General features: G+C 42.3%; 2 protein-coding genes across 5 annotated transcripts in view; both read left to right on the top strand.

Annotated features, from left to right (window-relative positions):
* TNRC6B (trinucleotide repeat containing adaptor 6B) overlaps positions 1–13,524 on the top strand; it is a 286,705-nt gene extending 273,181 nt beyond the window's left edge. For all 4 annotated transcript variants that reach the window (XM_066358478.1, XM_066358477.1, XM_066358474.1 and 1 more), the window contains one exon: positions 1,167–13,524. In XM_066358478.1, the coding sequence (XP_066214575.1) occupies positions 1,167–1,554 (388 nt within the window). In that variant the 3' untranslated portion in view covers positions 1,555–13,524. The remainder of the gene's footprint in view (positions 1–1,166) is intronic.
* A 6,186-nt stretch (positions 13,525–19,710) lies between these two features.
* ADSL (adenylosuccinate lyase) overlaps positions 19,711–22,333 on the top strand; it is a 29,798-nt gene continuing 27,175 nt past the window's right edge. The window contains exon 1 of the mRNA XM_066358473.1: positions 19,711–19,926. Within this exon, the coding sequence (XP_066214570.1) occupies positions 19,756–19,926 (171 nt within the window). The 5' untranslated portion in view covers positions 19,711–19,755. The remainder of the gene's footprint in view (positions 19,927–22,333) is intronic.

Raw genomic sequence — 22,333 nt, forward strand, 5'->3', positions numbered from 1 at the left:
TGTGAAGTAGTGAATACATTTTAAGTACCATAAAACAAACCCACTATTTATGAAAATGTGAAACCATAATTACTGTCACTTTTCATAAGAGCATCTAACCACTTATTTGGCTTCATTGTGGGTGATGATGAAATATTCTGGTGGGTAGCAGGGATTTTGTGTGAAGTAGATGGGACTGGATTAGACTGACCATCCCTTCCCTGTCACTCTCAAACTGGTGGACAGGAAAGAGCTGACTCCCTGTGCCTGCAGATGCCATGACAAAAAGCTACACACAGGAACAAGAGGGTGAGGCTTAGGCAGTGAGCCCACCCCTGAGATGGAGCAGCATTTCCAGGTGTATGAAGCTGGGTCAGCTTGATGGTGTGTGATCTTTTTACCTCCTATAGGGGAAAAAAAGATGACATTATCCGTTTTAAAATTTTTTGACTACTTTTTTTTTCTTTTTTAAAATTTTTATTTATTCATTTTAGAGAGAGAGAGAAAGGTGGAGGGAACAGGAAGTATCAACTTATAGTAGTTGCTTCTCATATGTGCCTTGACTGAGCAAGCCCTGGTTTGCCGTGGGTTTAAGCCCAGCAACCTTAGTATTCCAGGTTGACACTTTATCTATTGCACCACAACAGGTCAGGCCAACATTATTCTTTTTTATTTATTTATTTTTTTAAGTAAGAGAAGGGAAAATAGACTCCTGTATGCACCCCAACCGGAATCTACCTGGAAAACCCCATCTGGGGATGATGCTCAAACCAGTCGAGCCACTGACTGCAAGAGGGGAAGAGAAGCAGATGCTCACTTCTCATGTGTGCCCTGACTGGAGATCAAGCCTTGGACTTCCGCATGCCAGGCTGATGCTCTATCCACTGGGCCATCTGGCCAGAGTCCAACGTTAGTCTTGACATACAAATTTCACATAAATGGGATATCTATACTATACTCCAGTAGTCTTTGTGTGTTTTGAGATTTAGTGATACCTTATTGCTTTAAATCAGCATCTGATGGCCTGGTTGAAATGTAGGTTCTGATCCTGTGATTCTGCATTTTAAAAAGCATCGAGGGAATGTGGAAGCTTCTAGTCAAAGGAGTGCACTTTAAATACTCAATCTCTGTGTGTGCTCTAGGATTCTTATCAAATCCATAGTTCTTCCCTTTCTTTTTTTTTCCAGGTGTGTGTTGGGAAACACTACCATCCTGGCTGAGTTTGCTACCGATGATGAAGTTAGCCGCTTTCTGGCACAAGCTCAGCCCCCTACACCTGCTGCAACCCCGAGTGCACCTGCAGCAGGTTGGCAGTCGCTGGAGACCGGCCAGACCCAGGCAGATCCCGTCGGACCTGCTCTGAATCTTTTCGGTGGGTCCACAGGGCTCGGGCAATGGAGCAGCAGTGCTGGTGGCAGCAGTGGGGCCGATCTTGCTGGCGCCTCATTGTGGGGGCCCCCAAACTATTCTTCTAGCTTGTGGGGAGTCCCAGCTGTGGAAGATCCCCATAGGATGGGCAGCCCTGCTCCTTTACTACCTGGTGACCTTCTGGGAGGAGGGTCGGATTCAATCTGAACTTAGAACTTTCAACTCTGACCTCGTGACCTTTTTTGGAACAGCAGCAGCACTAACTTGACCTTTTCGTTTTTTTTTTCAACTTGCAATAAATACATTTTTAAAAGGAAAAAAGAAAACGGAGAGAGAAAAAAAGGTGGGTCATTGACAGACTGTCTGAGCACATAGTTGCCTCCCTTATAACTTCAGTTTTTTCGTTTGGAATATGAATCCAAAAAGAGAACATATCACTCTTGAAATACTTGAATCATGAACGCCAACCTAGAAAGACAATGTGAAGCAAGTACACATACCATTTAAATTTAAACACAAAAAAATTAAAAAAATTAGTTTCTAGTTTTTCACTTTTTTCATGTTATATGGAAGTTGTTGCTAAGAAACATATATACTGAAAAAAAATAGCTTTTTAACTTTGTTTGCACTGGGTGTGTTTCCGTCCTTAGGTCTACCATGTTTGGGAGGGAGGGGAATTCAAAAGAATTGTTGGGGTGGGGGGAGGGAAGACTTGACGGAGCCTCACTTTAAAAACAAAAATGTAAAAAACCTAAAAAAAAAAAGGAAAAAATTTGTGATTGGCTGGTTGATAAATACCAGTGTGTTCTGGCACATGTAACTGCCCAGGCATGCTCGTTCTGGTATGTGTGTGCACGTGTGTTCATGTATATTTGCGTGCATCCTTCTCTGTCTCTGTGTGTGTGTGTATGCCTGTGTCCTCTGCCGCCTCCTCCTCCTCCTCCTCCTCCTCCTCCTCCTCCTCCTCCTCTTCCTCCTCCTCTTCTTCTTCCTCCTCCTCCTCTCTGACCCTGATTGCTCAGAAAGCTGCATTGCTGACAGTCCGCAGGCTGGCTGGCCGGCCATCTGCTTTTTACTTTTATTATTATTTTTTTAACTATGAAAACACACAAGCATGGGGAGCCACTGCTACTAAAGTAGCTCCTTTGGGCTGTGTTAAGATGAACAGAGTGCTTTTTTTAATGAGGAAAGTGGGAGCTCCATTACATCTGCAAATTAGCCTGAGTATGAATTTTCTCCAGCTTTTCTCTTGACCTAGTAGTAGAATGGAGCACTGCCAAGTCCAAAAATTAGGAGAGCAGGAGGTACTCTTGCTCCTCTTGGAGCAACTGTGTGTTTACTTATTTTCTTTCTTGTTTTTTTTTTGTTGTTGTTGTTGTTTTTCAAATAGTGGCCACTAGGCACTTCTGAATATCTGTTAAGTTTTTTGCCGGCCTTTTTGTTACTTTGAATGGGAACAGATGCTGAGATAAGTCTTTAATTATGTGATGTCTCAAAAGCAGAAAAACTGTGTTCCCCCTTCCTTGTGTAATCAGGTATGAGAAATTCATCAGAAAGTCAGGTAATGCTGAATTCAATATTTCTATTCTCTTTTTCATTTTATGAAAACAGAAAAGAGTAAGTTGTGAGCAGCCTCCTGAAAGCATCTGCAGCTCCTCCCTCTCTGCTCCTCTCTTGCTGAGCGTTACCTGTGCCAGGCCGTGGCGTGTTACAGCACCAGGCCATCACTGACAGAAACGTTTACTTAACGAATGTTCTTAAACCAGTGTGTACTTCAAGCGTTTCCTTTTGTTTCTCTATGTTGTGTATTTCCTGTGTATGTGGTTTTGCTTAGGCAGGTATAACTTAGCAAAGATTTTTAAGTATTGCACCTTTTTTTGGTTTTGACCTCTTACTTTTTTTTCCTATAATGTTGCTTTTTTTATTTTGATATTTAAAGACTTTTTTTTTTAAGCATCAATGTAGTAGTACTCTGGGCCGAATAGGAGGCAACTTTTAATCCACAGTTATCACCAACATGTATGTACTTACGTTGGAATCAAAATGTATCAAACTGCTTTTTGTGAAGAGAGTTATAGCAGCCCTGAAGGGGTACCCCTCTATACAAAGCAGATGGTGTGCGGGTGGGGGGAGGGGGGCATATGCCGGTAATGTGCTAGCACTTGTGTGGACATCCCAATCTGCATTATACTGTTTAACATAAAGTGCCGACATTCTGTACCAGCAAATACCTGCCCATTCCAACCCTTGGTGGGAGCAGACCTCTACTGTCCTCCATAACTTGCTGCTAGTGAGGACAAAGGAGTTTTTCTTTCTTTAGCATCTTCAGTGAAGGATATAACAATGCCTAATGTATTTGACTTTTAGCTTGTGTCTGTGTGTAGGTGAGTGGGTGGGTGTGTATAGGAAAAGGCAAAAAAGCATTTAAGTGGTTTTGTGAGACAAAGAATGGGAATTCTGTAGTCCACTTGGCTTGCCCTGTTGATTATAAACCTAGCCTCAAAAGAGACTGACATGCATAATTCAAGTGAGCATTTGCTTACACAAGTCTTTATTACGTGGGTAGATGGTCAAACTTGAGTTTCTATTGTTGGTTTGGTCCCGTTGGATGCCTTGTAGAAAACTGACTGTGCCCTCCTGCTTTCCGGATTTCATTACCACCATGCCCCTTCCACCTCTTCCCACATACACAATGTCTCCTCCCAGCCCCCACTGACTGTTCTCTCTGTGTGGAGCAAAACCCTGTAATGTTTGACCTCCAGGTGAAGAGCAGCTGTTTTCAGATATCTACAGAAAGCTAAATCTTCGTGTCCCTGGGCTAGGAGCATGTCCAAGGCTCCCAAGAGCCAGTGACAACTCGGCCACTCTTGATTCCCTGCCGTGTCCTGCCCCACCCTCCACCCTACCTGCCTGTTGGTTCCTTGACCTGCACTATGGGTTAGTTGAGTTCCTTATGATACTACGGTGAAAGCCGGGTGCTAGAGCCCCTCTTGTTTACAAGACATAATGAGGGATTTGAAATATGTAAAAATAAACATGAGAAGCTAAAATGTTCTTCCATCATAAGCTTAAAGGGAAAAAAATTAAAAACTTTAAAAAAAGACCAAAAAAGTGCATATATATATATACACACACACACACACACACACACACACATATACATACATATAAATATATATTTTAGATGAAGACTAACTCTGGGAGCATTTAACAGTGTTTTTTGTTTTCGTTTTTAACATTTATTTTCCTGCTTTAAAATTTGCAAGCATTCTCAGGAATTCTAGGGTAGGAAGCCAGTTTTTTGAAGATGGTTTATTTAACCGTATCTTATCCTAGATAGACGGCTGTTTCTTTCCTGTTAATAAACTTTTACAAGTTCCTGAAACTTCAAAAAGTTTAAACAATTTTTACTTAAAAAATGTAAAAAGAAAAGTCTCCAAACGCTATTATCATACTGGGGATCACACATTTTAAAACATGTAGAAAGAAATATTTTTTAAAAATGATCAATTTAGCAGCAAGAGGTAAATTCATTATCTTAAAAAATATGGGAGAAGGATTGAGCTTTATAAGAGCTCTATAATGGATTCATTTGAAATTCGTGTGTAATTTAATGGGAAACTGGTTGTATGTATATGGGAATTCTATCACTTTGTTACTTTCCATTTAAGACAACTCAAAATCTCCCCTACTAATTTTAATTTTTTTTTAAAGGAACCCTTCTCCCTGTCGCCCAGCCCTACCAGTAAAAGAAAGGAAGAAAGAAACAACAGCTTAAAATAAAAAGTAACTAATCTATAAAGTAGTACAGTTGGATTGCTGAGAATCTATGTAAAGAGTTAGGAGATATAGGTTAATAATTTTTGGAACAAATTTTAAATATAGGCATTACTAGAGGAAATATATCTGTGGAATGTTCTATTAATGAAGAATGTCTGTCTTACCTCCATTTGTTATGGCAGGAGGAGAAAATAATACATAGAAGAATCTAATAAGGAACAAGTGATTTTACTTTTTTTGCTCCCAGCTACTGTTGTGCTCATTTTAATTGCTATTTTGAAGATCTGCTGCTTAATTATCCCCATCCCTCAGCCAGAGATGTGGAGTGTTTCCTTTCAGTTTTTGGTGATGTCAAATTCTCCTTTTGTATCCCTCCTGGGGCCAGGGGTCAGAATTCCCAAATATGACCACAGCTTCTTTTAAACATCTAAGCTTCCCAGTGGGAAAGAAACTCCTGCTCCACAAGTAAAGGGAGTGGGTGGGGTTGCTGCCTGCAATTTCTCTAAAACCGCTTTAGTGCCTTCATACATACACCCAGACATCCTAAGCAAGGGGAACACATGTGTATGTGCATGTGGTCCAGTCACCCCACAGGCATTAAGACACTTGCCCATTAAGGAAATTTGAGTGGTTCTGGACAGGCCCCCAAAAGCAGTGGGCTAAATTTAAAATACATAAGCAGAAATAAAGGAGGTTAAATATGACTTTATGTCTCAATGTAGAATGCCAAGATCAAGATCCTTCCTTGTGTTGTCGTTCTGTTACTGTGCGTTGACTTCTCTGGGTGTGTCAGCATGGCACCTACAGTGATTTGGAAAGTCTCTTTATGTTGGGCCAATAGAAAGGGGTTCGTATTTTTCTGTTCTTGTCCTTTGTTTCCTCCCTTACATCCCCCCCCCTTTTTGTCAACTTGCTGAAAGCTTTGCTCTGTTGGTTGGCAGTGACCTAAGAACAGATACAGTGAGATGTCATGGAAGAGAAAAACGCTTCTTTCCGTGGTTTTCTTTGGCAAGAGCCATGTCTGCTGAGCGGTTAGGTGGCTTCAAGAACTTGGAAAATTTGGTGGAGCATCTTCTCTTCCACATTCTGGCATGTATACAGAGGCTTGCTGGTCACCTCTCATTACATTGATTGATTTTGCTTTCCAGTTTTTTCTAGTTTCCCTTTTTTTCTTTAAACACTTGATTACTAGTGACTAGAGGTGTCCCATTTCTCAAACATCATGAACTTGGTTTCTGTCTAGCACATGAGTAGCCAAAAGAAGAAGCACTAGTAAGGGAAGGGATGTCTTCCATCAGACTGAGGACCTCTAATGGCAATTGATATCCAGTGCCATGACCTAATTTTAGGTGTTTTTTAGGGGGGGAAACCAACAAAGTTCATCTCCGAGACACTGTGAAAAAGTGGGTATGGCATCTCTGACCCCTTCGTCCCTGGCCCTTGATATTTTTCATTTATAACATTCACAGAAGTTCACCTAATCAGCAGTGCTGCAAGTTAAGATTTCAAACCAAATTCTTTCATCAGTGTCCCCCAGTAAATCCAAATTATCCATTGGCTGCCATTCAATTTGTTTTATCTATCTACAGCAGTGTGATTTTCTGTTACTACAGCTCCTGTTGTAAGAATTCCCACCACTTCTGACATGACTGTAGCATAAATTAATAGTTGGTTCTTCCAAGTTCCTGTGGGTTGAATGTGGTAATATAAGATATGCAACAAAAAAAGAAAGGAAAAGAAATTCCTGCCCAAGAATTTGGAAGAGCTTTTACAAATATATCTAGCAGAAACTAAAATTTCACAGGCTATTAACTTGTTGCAGATATTCACTCTCGCTTTTACCACTTTGGGGGAGGTGAGGGAGCAGTTTTGTAGTTAACAGCCAGATTCCATATCGACCTCAGATGCTGTGTACTTTTTAGTTTTATTTTTTATATTCTGGCATCTTGACTCTTAAACAGAATGCAGATGTCTGTGTGCTGATCAAAATGCTAAGCCAGGCCTGTTTTCCTTTGCAGTGTAAACAGGATGTTTTCAGCATACTTGGCTGTAACAGCCATCTCCAAGAATAGGGAACAATTGAGTCTTTATGTAGAAAAGGTACCCTTTGCCCTCTCCCCCATCCATCCTCAGAGTTCAGATTCAACACATGACATTTTGTAGGTTATTATTTTGGGTTTGGGTTTCTTTTTGTTTTACTTATCTATATAGGTCTTCATTTAGGAGTAGAGATACATTTTTAGCTGGTTAAAAAAAAGAATCAACTTTTTCTTCAATGCTTTTGCCAAGTTTTGTCACACTTCATATCTATGCATTAACTACATTTCTTAATGTTACTGCAAAAATAAATCATTTTTTGTTTTCCTTCCTGTGAGTGTACAACAACAGCAGGGCTGCATGTGGTAGTGCAAATGAATATACATAATGTTGTCAAGGACATCATCAATCTATTCAAAAAACTATATCGTTCCAGAGTTAGAGCACACCCTATAGTATGGTCTGTAGGTTTATGGCCAGTGCCAAAGGTGTGTATTTTCAGAGGTGGTCCCCATTTTTCAGTGACGGTGTTGTTTTCTTGAACTTAAATTTGACAAAGTAGGTGCTGGCATCATATTCTTTAGATTTGAAGTAATGATCAACTTCAAAATCTATGAACATCATAGTAACTTAAAATTTGAACATTGGCCCTCCCTGCGCTACCCAGAATGCCTCCTCTCCACCCACACTGCCAAGGAAAAGAGGCCATGAGCATCTACAGGATGGTGAAGGGAACACTGGTCAGGAAACAGCTACTAACCCACCAGCTGGGCATCTGTGCTGTTCTCAAACTAGATGTGGATAATTTACCAAGTATGCTAACATTTGAGTGGTTTTTAAACTGTCAGGCTCTTGTAATAACCTGCTAAGTGAATGAAACGTCCAGTGTTTGCCTTGCAGAATTTGAATAGTTCCGTTTTCAGTTAGCTATACACCTGAATTTGTTTTTAATGAGAAACTACAGCGGGAAAAATAGTACTGCCCTAGTCAAAGGGTTTCTGTAATACTCAGACATTGGTTCTTCATTCTGCCAACACTTTTTTTTATTATAGGAGGGCAAAGGCAAGAAATGTTGTTTTAAATTTTAAAGTGTTTCCTTAAAGCACTTTGTGCCTCCATTTTTATTTCAAACTGTTAAGTCATTGCTTTGGAAATAAAAGCCCACTTGTAGTTGACCCATTTCAAGGCAATATTAATAAGCTGGGATTGTGTTTTTAAAAAGTGAATTACTTTTTACAGCAAATGGTGAATAGCAAAAGACAAGTTCTGAGGGTAGCTTACAATATTATAACAGACATAAAATGAAGTACTTTTCTTTCCCTTCTCCCCTGCTTTCTTGGACCTCTTGATGAAGTTGACAGTCCTTCTCCTTTGGGCTACTGAAAGGTGTGCACAGCTCTCAGGGCTGGGTTGTGAGAGTACACCGAAGGCAAGGTGGAGTAGCTATGCTGCAGGATTAACCTTATAGCAGAGCTTTATGGAGAGGAAGATAGCTATCCTACATGTGTTCGCCAAAATGAAAAGGGAGGAGGGTAAATTATACAAAACCAAGAGAAAAATACCTTTGGAACTGTTCAAGAAGTTACATACCTTTTAAAGGTAGTATAGTTTCTCACTAAGTGATGCATTCAGCATACACTTCTTGCCAGAAATTTCGGGATGTTAGAATAAATATGCTTAAAACACCACCTCTACCCCCCTTTTTTATTTTGTCCAAGGAATTACTTAAGTGTAGTATTTCTGAATGTGCCTTTGTGAGTACAGAGACCGTCTATGTTAGGAAGAAGCTATCCACTAGGATAAAACAGAAAGATGGTCAGCCTAGTCTTTGGGGAAGTCAGTGTTTCTCCTGGCAGTCTCCAGGGGCAGCTGTGGAATTTTCATTAGCATCAATATTGCACGGTGTAGAATTGTGTGTAAGAGGTTCTGGGACTTGGGAGAGGGGGCAATGAGGTGATGTTGCACAGGTAATAGAGACCCAGATTAGTCCAAGAGTGCAGGTTGAATTGTCTGCATTATCTAGTTTTCTTTGTGTATGTGTGTGAGTGCATGTGTGGTTTTACTTTTTGTTTTTCTGTAAGCACTGGAGAGCTGATATACGGTGATATTTGTGACGCATTCATGCATGTCCAGAAGGCGTTTTCTAGCTTCTGTGTGCAGAGCGGGCAGTGCATTTCCACCCTCTGAGTCTGTGTCCTGAGAAGGCAATTATTTTCCCAAACGGAAGTCACTTCATGTTGCTGTTTATGCAAACAGGGTATTACACACTAGAAGAATGCTTTTGAAAGAATAAGATGGAAGTGTTTGAGAAAGAAAAAAGTCTGAAATAATTTTATTTCTTTAGAACTATCTATCATAGTTAAGCATAGCAAGCCTCAATGTCTCTTCATTTGTTTTTGTTTTAAATGATTCCACCTCTTCTCCCCACTCCCAATCTTCTAAAGAAATATCAAGTGAATGCTAAGGGCCATTTCCGTAATTCCTCAGAACTCCCCAAAGAGGAAACTGATCCCTCCCACAAGATTCCTTCAGCTTCATTCAGGAAGACAAAGGGAGGAGAGATGCTGCCGCTTCACTCTCATTCCTCTCTAATGGCCTTGAAATGTATTATTATGCAAATGTGAATTTTGATACTGAATTTAAGAAGAGGTTATTGGATTTTTTTTTCTTTTTTCAAAAACAAAAAGGTCCCATATGTGGTCATCATTGCTTCTTTATTTTGTAACGTGAATTGTAACTATGCATTCTGCAAAAGGGGGGAGGAGAGGGTAGAAAGGGGAAGGAAGTAGCATTGCATCTTGTTCTATGGTTTCTGTGTCCATGGTATCCCATGTCCTGGCGAGGAAGGCGGGTGAGAGCAAGAAGTGGTAAGGTCAGCACAGTGAGGTGCATGCAGAGCCCTCTGGGTCCTCCCACAATCGCTGGCAGGCCTGATGGCCCAGCAAAATCAATATGGTACAGGATTCCCCATCCTAGCCGTGCAGTGTTAACCCAGTGCAACAGTGGGGCCCCAACGGCTCCAGTGTTCTCTGGGAAAAAGTACTCATCCTTTCCTGAAGTCAGAACCCTTTCAAGCTCAGGAAACTATGCCTCACTCCTGCTGACCTTAAAGTTCATCTTTATGTCAACTTCAAAAACCTCCTCCTCCTCCTCCCTCTTCCTCCCACTCCTTTTTAATTTTTCACTTTTCCTTAATTGTTTTTAAGTGAACTTAATTATAAGGAAACTGTCTTGTTCTAGGGGGAAGAGGACTGTTGCTTGGCAGGCAAAATAGGATTGTCTTCCCCTATTTTGTCTTCCCACTACTACACCTCAGCCAAATGTAGTCTCTCTGCTTCCCTGGCATTTACTAAGCTGTGTATAGCTAGCGAGCAGTGAGGTGTTTAACACAGGAAAACCTGCAGCCTTCTCTTTGTCCTACAGAATTCCTCTGTGGATCTTGCCTGTGGTGAATCATGGCACCTGTATTGCTCTGGTTTAGGCATTATTTGCAACACACAGTATCGTACACAAGAGGATGTTCTGCCTGTGTTCAGTGTTTCCACGCAGCAGCTCTTGTCCACAGTACTGTAATGAGTCACAGACTTGACCACAGTCTCCTTGTGCCCAGGCAAGCCTGAACGGGCACAATCTTATCAGGGTTCCAATCTGTTAGATTGCCTTTAGACAAAAAACAAAACCAACAAAAAAATTAAAATCCTGATGTTTCAACTGTCTCACACAAAACAATACCTCGAGGTACGTTTCCCCTGCAGTGTAGACCTTGACTCCCCTCTCCTTTTCTGACAACAATGGGTTATCCTTTTGAAAATATGAACATGTAAATAGCAGGATAACTTTTATAATTTTTTTTTTTTTTTTTGCTGTGAAAGTAACCCTAAAATATGATATTTCTCTCTCTCTTTTAAAAGCCATCAGAAGTTTTAAATCTTATTCTTTCATGTTTGAGAAAAGCAGAACAGGTCAGGGTTTGGACTTGCATTTGTGGGCTGGTGTTCTCTCTGTTGCCTCCTGTTCACAGTGATAGCAGGCCAGTGTCTGAAGTCTGTTTTAAATAGATGCCATCTATTCCAGCCTTCTAGCTCCAGGGTGGAGAGGGTCTAAATTTCTCTCTTCTGGAAGATTCATCCCTCCAGGATTCCAGAATGTTTTCCACGGGAGACCTTGAGTTCTCAACCTTTCTTGATTCAAACAGGCACACACACGCACACAGTAACTGAGTAGCATTCTGTAGTTCACAAAGGGAATCAGTCCATGGCATTGCAGTTTGGCGCTGTAGAGTTTATAGCTTTGTCACTTTGCGATACTCTGGAAGTGGACTGATTTCTTACTTACAAAGAAACTAAGATGTGCAAACAACTGCCCTGAAAGGCGTGTGTACCGAGCCCCCTCCATGAGGCTTGGCTGACATTAAGTAGAGGGACATAAGTTTAACAAATGCTGCTTGTAGGGATCTGTCAGCTACTGCTCTCCTAGATTTGGCCACTTATGAGGCAGGGTCAGAATGGGTCGTTTTGAATAGCTTCATCACAAACACCCCTTTCCTCCATCTTAATGATAAACCCTAGATCTGCCAAGAAGCCCTCTGTAGTTTTGACTTGTATAGTGACGACTTCCTTTGAGGGGAAGAAGCTTGATTATAAAATGCATGTATACTCACTATCCACCTTCTGATTTGGGCCCTGTCGACCTTGGGATTTCATTTCTTTTTGTTTAGAGACCCCTTTTCTATCAGTTTCTTCCCTTTGGTCCCTCAAAAGTTCTTCCCACCCTTATTCCTCTATGATCCTCCCAAAGGGCTTTGTTGATCTCTGCACTTCTTTCTTGAGACACTCACTCCCCCACCACCACCCTTTGCACACATACCGGTGACCAAAGTGTGTCCAGTGATCTCACAGAAGACATCAAAAATGGTGCATGCACCGTGAATGTGCTCACAGAGACACGTGCACAAGGATCCTGCACCCTTGGCCTTAACCTCAGTATGACTTAAGGTGCAGGAACATTTTTAACAGGTTTTAAAAAAAAAATCTAGGAGGGGGATAAAAAGCAGTCACAAGAGCTCAGCTGTGCCAGCTCCTAACTCTCCACTATTTGCTTACAACTTTGAATTCTGTGCCCACCCCACCCCATCCCTGTTTTGAGTAACCAAAAACAGACAAGATTTCTGAGGAGAGATTTCTGGACTATTTTGTCTTTCTCCATTTAGATGGAGATGTAAATGCTGCTTTGGGTTCCATAATCCTAGGGGGCTATGTTTACAGAGTAAAATACATCCTACCAAATCAGGAAACTGAATAATGGAACCTCTGCAGTGAGAGTTAGGTCACTGACTGCGAACAAGAGAAGCAGGGGGCTTGGCAGGGAGGGTATGGAGGAGGAGAACCAGAAGTCCCATTTTAATGACTTGTGACATGTTGCTCCCTTCCTCCGTCTCTTCCCTTCACTTCTCTCCTTGCCCCCTTTGGACAGAAGATGCAGAGAAAGGCGGGAGTTTTCAAAGGCAGCTTCCCAACTTTGCACACAAACAGGTAACAGGAAGGTACAGTAAAAATCCTCTCATCTGAAACACTGTCAACAGAAACAAAACCTGTAAATGACTAAATAGCTGCACATGTTGATGCTCTCTGCAGGTTACCTAGAAGTGTTTTGTTTTTCTTATACTTGAAATAGCTTTTACAATATTATTTTGGTGACTTTCTTCCTCTCTTCCTGTGGGCAATAGAGAAAATGGATGATGGGATTTAAGGAAGTTTGAGGGGAGAAAAGGAAGGATATGGCATTGCTTTTTTTTTTCCTTAAACATAGAGGTTTAATCAAACTCCATATTTTGAAATTGCTCCTCATATTAATGGTTTTACATGGACACAGAAACTAGGCACTTTAGAGGTGCACTTGCATGGCAGGCTGGGCCCCCCTTTTCTATATTTTATTTTACTTTTTTAGTATAGTGGTACTTAAAATCACTGGTTCACTTAAAAAAACAAACAATAAAATGTTAAACTCTACTAATGTACAAATAAGCTGAAAAGTTGCATTTTATGTGTATTTTTTGCCATAGCAGGTACTGTATTTCTCATGCTGGATTTCAAAAAAAAAAAATCAAAAACAAAAAAAACTAAAGGGTGGTGTTTTATTGGATTGTGACAGGTTGAGTAATACGGAATTAAGTCTTCGTCATTTCATTAAAACTGAGAGATGATGTAATGCATACATAAGAGTTTTCTGAAGGGTTTTTTTGGGGGGCTTTTAAACAGCTTATTTTTGTTTTTGTTTAGTTTTTTATTTTATTTTGGAAAGATATGATTGTATTATGTGCAACTCAGTTGCTTACATTATAACTACAAAATATTTTTGGGTTCCTGGAAAAAAAGAAAAAAGACTAATAAATGTGTTTGGCTGCTAAGCATTTATTGTGGTTTCCTGTTTTATTCTGCCAATTTAATTTGCTCGTTTGTTTGAATGTTTATTTTTATTTTTTTATACTCTTTTGCTCCACACCTAAAAGATACCCAAAATTCAGCATCTAAATTGTCTATCTTGTGGTGGAATGTTTTTGCTTTTGGGGTGGGCAGGTTGGCCTGTTGGTGCTGGGTTTGTGCTCTTTGCTCTTGCTGCCTGCCAAAGTGCAGGGTTCAAATTCTCTAAAAGAAATTGATGTTTTCCTCTGCCTTTTGTTGTCTTCTTTAATCCTTACTTGAATTTGGAGTGAGAGCACTAGAGTTAAGGAGAGAAGAGAGAAGACTGTCTAGGGCTCTGCTGTATCCCACCTCTCCTGCTCCCAGGGAAGAGAACCAGCCAGCTTTGTCCAGAAAACACCTGCCTAGTGCTCCCTACCCCACTTTGAGTGCTGCCAGGCTGCTGAGGAGCATCAGAGCCTTCCCCTAAAGGCGAGGTTTCCCCCATCTAAACAGCTTTTTATTTTTTGTTGGCTGTTAAAATAAGACTTGTTGAGACATGTGATTATGAAATACCTCTAGAATGGCCAAGGGGAGGAAGGGAGGGAAATTAATACTAACTCCCAGGTATTGTTGTATTCAACTTAATTCTCAGAATGCTGTGTGAACAGATAGCAAACCCATTTCATGAGGAAACTGCAGCTCAGGATAATTTAATTAGCTAATAGGTAACATTGATTGATTGATTACTATAAACTAGGCTCTGCTCTAAGCATGCCATATATATTCATTCATTGAATTGAAACCTTACTAGGAACCCAGATAGGATTCAAAAGTTAACCATGTCAAAATGCCTCTGCTGCAGAGCACCTGGGTTTTTGAGACAGTGGTCTTAAAACAAGTCTGTTGTACAAAGTGGTAGGCCATATACCATCTAATTCTTTTATCATAAAATAAGTAAATACTGGGAAATCAGAAGTGAGAAGTAAACTCTTCAAAAAATCTTGAGGGTTGGTCTATTATAAATAACTGCTTTTTTTTTTTTTAAATAACTGCAAAGACCTTTATCAACAAATACTTTGGATATTGTAAAAATGCATCAATGGTGCCTGACCTGTGGTGGTGCAGTGGATAAAGCATCAACCTGCAACTCTGAGGTCACCAGTTCGAAACCCTGGGTTTGCCTAGTCAAGGCACACATGGGGGTTGATGCTTCCTGCTCCTCCCCCCCCTAAAATAAATAAAATATTAAAAAAATAAAAATTAAAAACTCAGTGGCTAAAGGGGGATGTGTTGTAGAATTAAAAGTAGTTGTTAAGACTTTAGTATCTTGCTCAGCCTTCCTCACTGCCGTGCCCTGCCATCATCTTAGGTGACTTCAGAGTATGCATGGAAATCCCATGCTAAGCCAAACTTCCACACTCCTTCCTCCAGTCTACCCCAGCCATACACTCACCCAAAGTGGCTCCTTTCCAGAATCATTAATTTCAGCATTTTTGACCTTGACTTCCTGTTCTCTCAATCATCTGGTTCCCACTCTAGCTTTGTTGTGACCTCATCAGCCACTCCAGGACACTGACCTATTTCCTTTCTCCCGATCCGTCAGCCCTCTCCTTTTTCTCATTTTCTTACTAATTTGGTTTAAATTTTATATCCCATAATTTCATTAACATGATTGCAAATACTTATAAGTTATATCTCCCTTCAATTTTCTTGACACTTGTGTGTAATAAAATCCCCAACTTTGGAAAAACCTATATTCTATGTCCCACCAGTACCCAAAAGCAGCATTGCTGTGGCGGGGTAGAGGCCACTACAAGGCAAATAAGGGCTCCTATAAAAATGTGCTCACCAGCAGTGAGACTTTGACAATACCCAGCAGGTGGTGTCCTATGTACACTAATACATGGAGAATGTTGCAGAAATCAGAAAAATTTATCCAGATTCCCACTTCCCAACCATAAGCAGAGAGAGGTGCTTCCTTTATGAGTGTCACAGTTCTTCAGTGTTTGGGATCTTTTTCCTGCCCCTTGGGTACTTTTAACTCGCCATTATCCATTCTCTCTTCTCATGTTCAGCTGGGGCCCTTACCAGTCAACATACTTTAATCCATTGCATGTCAAAAACCCTCCTTTGGATTTATATATTTTTTGGGGGTTGCTTTTTCTTACAGAGACAGAGACAGACAGACAGGAAGGGAGAGATGAGAAGCACCAATTTTTTGTTGTGGTTCCTTAGTTGTTCATTGATTGCTTTCTCATTTGTGCCTTGATGGGGGGGGGGGGGCTACAGCAGAGCAAGTCACCCCTTGCTCAAGCCAGAGACCATGCGGTCATGTGTATGATTCCCACACTCAAGCCAGCAACCCCACACTCAAGCTGGTGAGGCTGAGCTGAAGCTGGATGAGCCTGTGCTCAAGCCAGCAACCTCGGGTTTTAAACCTGGGTCCTCCACCATCCCAGTCCAATGCTCTATCCACTGTGCCTCTGTCTGGTCAGGCTGGACTCATATTTTGTTTCCTGCCTTGCCAGCTACTGTCCCATTTTTCCCCTGGAGAAATGTTCTCTCCTCTCCCTCCAGAGTCTCTTCCAGTCTATCTTCTGCTCCTGTCATTCCCCTAGAAGAGCTGTTTCTGAGGTCACTGACAACCTCCCTAGTCCAGTGGACATGACCATTTTGCCTCTTGATACCACAACTGGATTTCCTTTTCTGTTTTAGCGTGTTGGATTTCATCACTGCTCACACTAGGCCCTCCTTTGTTGCATGCTAAAATCCTAGACAGTGTCATCCACCTCACTGGCCTTCTTTTTTTTACTCTTTTTTTCCTTTGAGCTCTAAATTTTGGAATGCCGCTGGGCTCAGTCCTGAATTTTGTTTTCTAGTCATGTGCCACACACACACACACACCACACGAGTTCAGTCAACCCCATGTTTTTTAAAAACATGCCCTCCCCATCCTGCCCAAATTATATCTCCAACCCTGGCCTTCCTCCTAACCCCAGAAAGAGAGACAAACATCAATCAGTTTCTATATGTGCCCTGACCAGTGATCAAACCAGCAGCCTTTTGTGTATTAGGACAATGTGGTCTAACCAACCCTGGTCTTTCTGATTTCCTAATTGCCTACCCACCTCTTAAGTCTAATGAATAAATCCCCCACCTTCCTTGTTAAATCTACTTCCTCAGTCTTTCCCAACTCAGTAAATTACACCACCGTTCACCCAGTTGATTAAACCCATAGCTGTTTCACATCACTGATTTAGTCCATCATGAAGTCCTGTCAGTTCTGTACTAAACATGTATCCACAAACTGTCCACATCTCTTACATCTCACCACAACCAATGTTTAGGTCCATCCACCCTAAGTGCTCACCTGGACCACTGCAGTAGCTTCCTGGCAGTCTACAATCTTTTCCTTAACTTCACCCTCAGACTTCTTCACTTGTTCATGTCACTACCCTCCAGTAGTTTCTCTTTACAATTAAAATCCAAACTCCGGCCTGACCTGTGGTGACGCAGTGGATAAAGCATCGATCTGGAAATGTTGAGGTCGCCGGGTCAAAACCCTGGGCTTGCCTGGTCAAGGCACATATGGGGGAGTTGATGCTTCCAGCTCCTCCCCCCTTCTCTCTCTCTCTGTCTCTCTCTCCTCTCTCTCCCTCTCTGTCTCTCTCTCTCTCTCTCTCCTCTCTAAAAATGAATAAATAAAATTTAAAAAAAAATCCAAACTCCATACCATGGCCCATAAACCCTACACAAATCCCACATGTGCTCTTTTTCCTCTGACTCCTGATCTAAGTCTTATATTAGCCCTATTAGCTTTCCGTTTTCTTAATCCCACTAAGCTCATGTCCACTTCAAGTCCATTATTTTTCCATTGCCTGGAATGCTCTTTCCCTGCATCTTCATGTAGTCATTGATGAAATGTGGGGTCTTACCTGAATATTCTATCAAAAATAGCTGTCACCCCACCCCCACTTCAAGCTATTCCATGCTCTTGGCTGTATATTTTCTTCATAGAACTTACACTTTATAAAATTACCTTGTTTATTCTTTATTATCCATCTCCCTCACTGGAATGTAAGGACAAAAATTTTTTTTCTATGTTGCTCACCAGCTCCAGGGCCTAACCTCATGACTTTAATCATCCATATGTTAAGGATTGCTCAATTTATATTTCCAACCCTCACCATTGAGCTCCACGCTTCTATATATAATTGTCTATGCAACATTTTGAAACACCTATCTTGATGGCACTGCAAACTTGATAAACCCCAAACAGAAGTCCATCTCGCCCCTCCTCTCACCCTATTGGTAAATGGCATTACCATCTATTCAATGAGAAAACCTGGAAACCTAGGAACATCCTTGATTCTACCCCCTCCTTTACTCCCCATAACTAACATCACTTGGCTAATGTGGGCTTTACTTCCCTTTCTGGGCTAGGCTCCTTTGGACATTATTCATCCAGGAAACATTTATTGAAGACCCATACTATGCTAGATCCTGAACTAGGTGCCAGGGATATGGGTGACCAAAACAGACTTGATCTCTGCCCATGCTGAGTTCACCATCAATGAGAAAGGCAAATTATCTGGTAAGACTTATTAGAGAGAGGCCTATAGAAGCCAAGAGGTCATTCATCATTTATGATATACTAGAGGTGGACAGGGAGAACATTACAAGGCTGATCTATAAGTTTTTGAATGAATCTGGAATAAATGAAAGCAGAAATGGACAGATGACAGGAAAAGAAGTTATCAAAGACAAGATCTTGAAGACGAGGTCTAATCAGCAGTGTTTAATATCCCTAAAATAAGGTTATTGGGAAAGGGGAGTTCACCTCACCAAACAAGGTGAGGAATTCAAAGTGGAATTCCTCTGGGAGGTCTTGTTTTTAGTAAAGAGATCAGAAATAGGTATTTTTAAAGCAGCTTGGTACCATTGGAGTACCAAAGAAAGGGTACATTTGGAGCTGCTAAGGACCAAGTGTCTGTCTGGCCTGAGATAGCTCAGTGGATCGAGTGTGGACCTGGAACACTGAGGTCCCCGTTTGAAACCCTGGGCTTTGCCCTTTCAAGGAACATACCCAAGCAACAACTAACGTGAAGTAACTATGAGTTGATACTTCTCCCTCCCCCTACCCCTCCTCTCTCTGTAAAATCAATTAAAAATAAAAACACCAAGTGTCTGGAGCCTATACACCTACAGTTAACCCTTAGCTCTCCCCTTCTACATGAGCAAACTAAAGACAACCTGCCCATGCCTTTATTTTGTCATCTGCAAAATGGGATCATAATACATAATAGCTAGCATTTATTGAGCATTTACTGTGTGCATTGCACCAAGAGCTTTACTTGTAATATTCCGTTTAATAATACCTGAACAACTCAGGAACACAAAGATTAAATGAGATCATTTTGTAAAGCACCTAGTAAGACCTCCATAGACGTCAGGGGCTTTTATTATTATTGGCCAACCAGAGGAGAGTGGGGCCATCAGGGAACATTCTCTGGACTGGGCCTTCAGTAGTGATAAAAAGAGAGGTGTTCCAGAACGGGGGAATACCTTCACCAAGCCGTTGTGTAACCCGGCATGGTATGTGCTGGGAAGCATACTGCTTAATGACTAAAAGTGCAGAATCTCAAGTGGGGCGGCTCCCCTTAGCTGCGTGACCCTCAGCATGTCACTCCGCTAAAGTCAGTTTTAGCTCTTGCTGAAGTCTATTTTCACTGCAGTTTCGTGCGAAGGGATCATTTGGAACTCAGTAAGTGCCGATTTTCCTTTAACACTTTCATTTCTCCTCAGAACCTCTCAGTGCCAGGCAGGCAGTAGGAGTGGGGGAGGGGTGGGTGATAAAAATAATGGCAAACAAAGGACTTTCTATGTGTCCTAGACGTCTGATACTCAGTCCTCACAGCAGTCTTTCAGATGAGGAAATGAGGCACAGAGTGGGTCGGTAATTTATGAAGTGCTAATCACGTTTCTTATAAACGACGAGAAATCCGTTAACCCTAAACTGCGAGCGATGCGAGCTAGCTGAACTACTCAACCTTGAACGCCCGGGTTTTCCAGAGCCCCGGGGGCGGGATCAAGTGGAGGAAGTCCCGCCCCCAGCGGAGGAAGTCCCGGCTTCAGGTTTCCGCTCCCGCCCTCGCTGTCCTGTCGGCTCTAGTTGGGTTGTTTGTCAGGGATGGCTGAGGGAGGCGACTGTGCTGGGCAGCAGGCGGTTTGCGGGTACGACAGCTACCGCTCGCCGCTGGCCTCCCGCTACGCCAGCCCGGAGATGTGTTTCATGTTTAGCGACAAGTATAAGTTCCGGACCTGGAGGCAGCTCTGGCTGTGGCTGGCAGAGGCTGAGCAGGTAACGGGCAGCAGAGCTGAAGGAGCCGGCGGAGGGAGGCGAACCCGCCCCAGCACGTGCCGGGCTCCGCGCCCATGGTGGGTCTAGCCGCCTAGGGACAGCTGCCCCGCTATTTTCGGCCGGGTGTTCCCTTTCAAGATGAGCTTCGGCCCCAGCACAGGCCGGGTCAGGATGCCAGGGAGCCGCCACCTGTTGCCTCACATGCTTTTAGTCACAGAGAGTAGGAGACGTGGAGGCGGCGGCAAGAAGTGTGATCTGTGGTTAAGTTACTAAATCTTGTCCATTCCTGCAGGAGTACACCGCGGGCCACTGAGCTCTCTCTCTTTTTTTTTTTTTTTTTTAATTTTTATTTTATTTTTTTACAGAGACAGAGAGAGAGTCAGAGTGAGGGATAGACAGGGACAGACAGACAGGAATGGAGAGAAATGAGAAGCATCAATCATTAGTTTTTCGTTGCGCATTGCGACACCTTAGTTGTTCATTGATTGCTTTCTCACATGTGCCTTGACCATGGGCCTTCAGCAGACGGAGTAACCCCTTGCTTGAGCCAGCGACCTTGGGTCCAAGCTGGTGAATTTTTGCTCAAACCAGATGAGCCCAGGTTCAAGCTGGCGACCTCGGGGTCTCTAACCTGGATCTTCCGCATCCCAGTCCGATGCTCTATCCAGTGTGCCACCTCCTGGTCAGGCCCACTGAGCTCTCTTGATGTGTAGCTGTGCTGATTTCTGTACACATCTTTTCTCGTTTAACCCACCTTGCAAAGTAGGTGATGTTCTTCCCACATTAGAGGGAAAAAAACCAAGCCTGGATTATAACCAAGCGCGCTGTATGCTCTCGGCCACCCACCTGTCGATATCGGGACGGGGATGTAAACCTGGCTGGGTTGAGTGCAGAGCCTGAGCGCCTAGCCACTTCGTCTTCTACCGTGCCTCTGTAGTGACCGTAGTGTTTCCTAGGCCACTGTTTTGCCTCGAAGGAGGGAGAAACAAGTAGAGGTTTATTAGATGGGATTTATGGTTTGTTTGATAAGAACTGCATATAGAGCTATTCAGCACAACTGTTTCAGATAAGGCTCCAGGGGAGTGGAAGGAAATTGAAGGTGATCCAGAGAGCTATAAAGTTTCAGAGGAAAATGCCACAAGGAAGATGGCAATGTCCTCTGAAATGGCATGAGTAAATATGGCAACAGTCTTGAGTAGGTACTAGGACAGTGTACAGTGGAACTGCCCAAAAAGGAAGCGTTCACACTAGATCACTCCGTCCATAGCACTGTGCTCAAAAAAATAGTGAAATAATAATAATATAAGCATTTCTATAGTCCTACTATGTGTCGGGCACTATTTTAAGACTTTACACATTAATAGCTCATTAATCTGCATATTTAAGGTAAGTACTACATATTTTGCAGAGGTTTTACAAATAATGGAATGGAGGTCAGACAAGTACTGTAAACTATTAGCTCAGATAACAGTAGTGGATGGTAAAAGAGGACATTAATAGTGTGTTGTGGTTCGTTATGTACCTGCATGCACTCTATTTTCTTTTTTCTTTTTCTTTTTTTTTTTTTCTGAAGCTGGAAACGGGGAGAGACAGTCAGACTCCCGCATGCGCCCTACCGGGATCCACCCAGCACGCCCACCAGGGGGCGATGCTCTGCCCCTCCGGGGCCTGGTGCAGAGGCCAAGGAGCCATCCCCAGCGCCCGGGCCATCTTTGCTCCAATGGAGCCTTGGCTGCAGGAGGGGAAGAGAGAGACAGAGAGGAAGGGGGGGGGGGGTGGAGAAGCAAATGGGCGCTTCTCCTATGTGCCCTGGCCGGGAATCGAACCCGGGTCCCCCGCACGCCAGGCCGACGCTCTACCCCTGAGCCAACTGGCCAGGGCCTGCACTCTATTTTCTATTTCTTTTTTTTAAAATAAATTTTATTTTATTTTTATATATTTTTTAAGATTTTATTTATTGATTTTACAAAGCGAGAGGAGAGAGGGATGAGAGAATGAGAAGTATCAATTCACCGGCTTCACTTCAATTGTTCATTGACTGGTTGTTGTATCTGCCTTGACTGTGCAAACCCAGGGTTTCAAACTGATGACCTCAGCATTTCAGGTCTATGCCTTACCGATGGAGCCGCCACAGGCCAGGCTCTTTTCTATATCATTTAAGACTTTATTATATAGGTTAGGATAGTGGCATTCAAAGACTTTGCAGGGTTGCCATAGCTAGTACATGGCTTCAGGCTGGAATTGTAGTGTCATCTGAATATGTGTCCTCTGCACAGTCGCATATTGCCTGAGATGCATACAATTTTGATATGATCTCCTACATTTGGATTATCTATTAGTTAGGGCAGTGGTTCTCAAAGTGTGCGCCAGGGTACACTGGTGCACCCTAGAAGATTTCCAGGTGCGC

Source organism: Saccopteryx leptura, chromosome 1 (genome assembly GCF_036850995.1).
Source record: "Saccopteryx leptura isolate mSacLep1 chromosome 1, mSacLep1_pri_phased_curated, whole genome shotgun sequence".
Taxonomy (NCBI): Eukaryota; Metazoa; Chordata; class Mammalia; order Chiroptera; family Emballonuridae; genus Saccopteryx; species Saccopteryx leptura.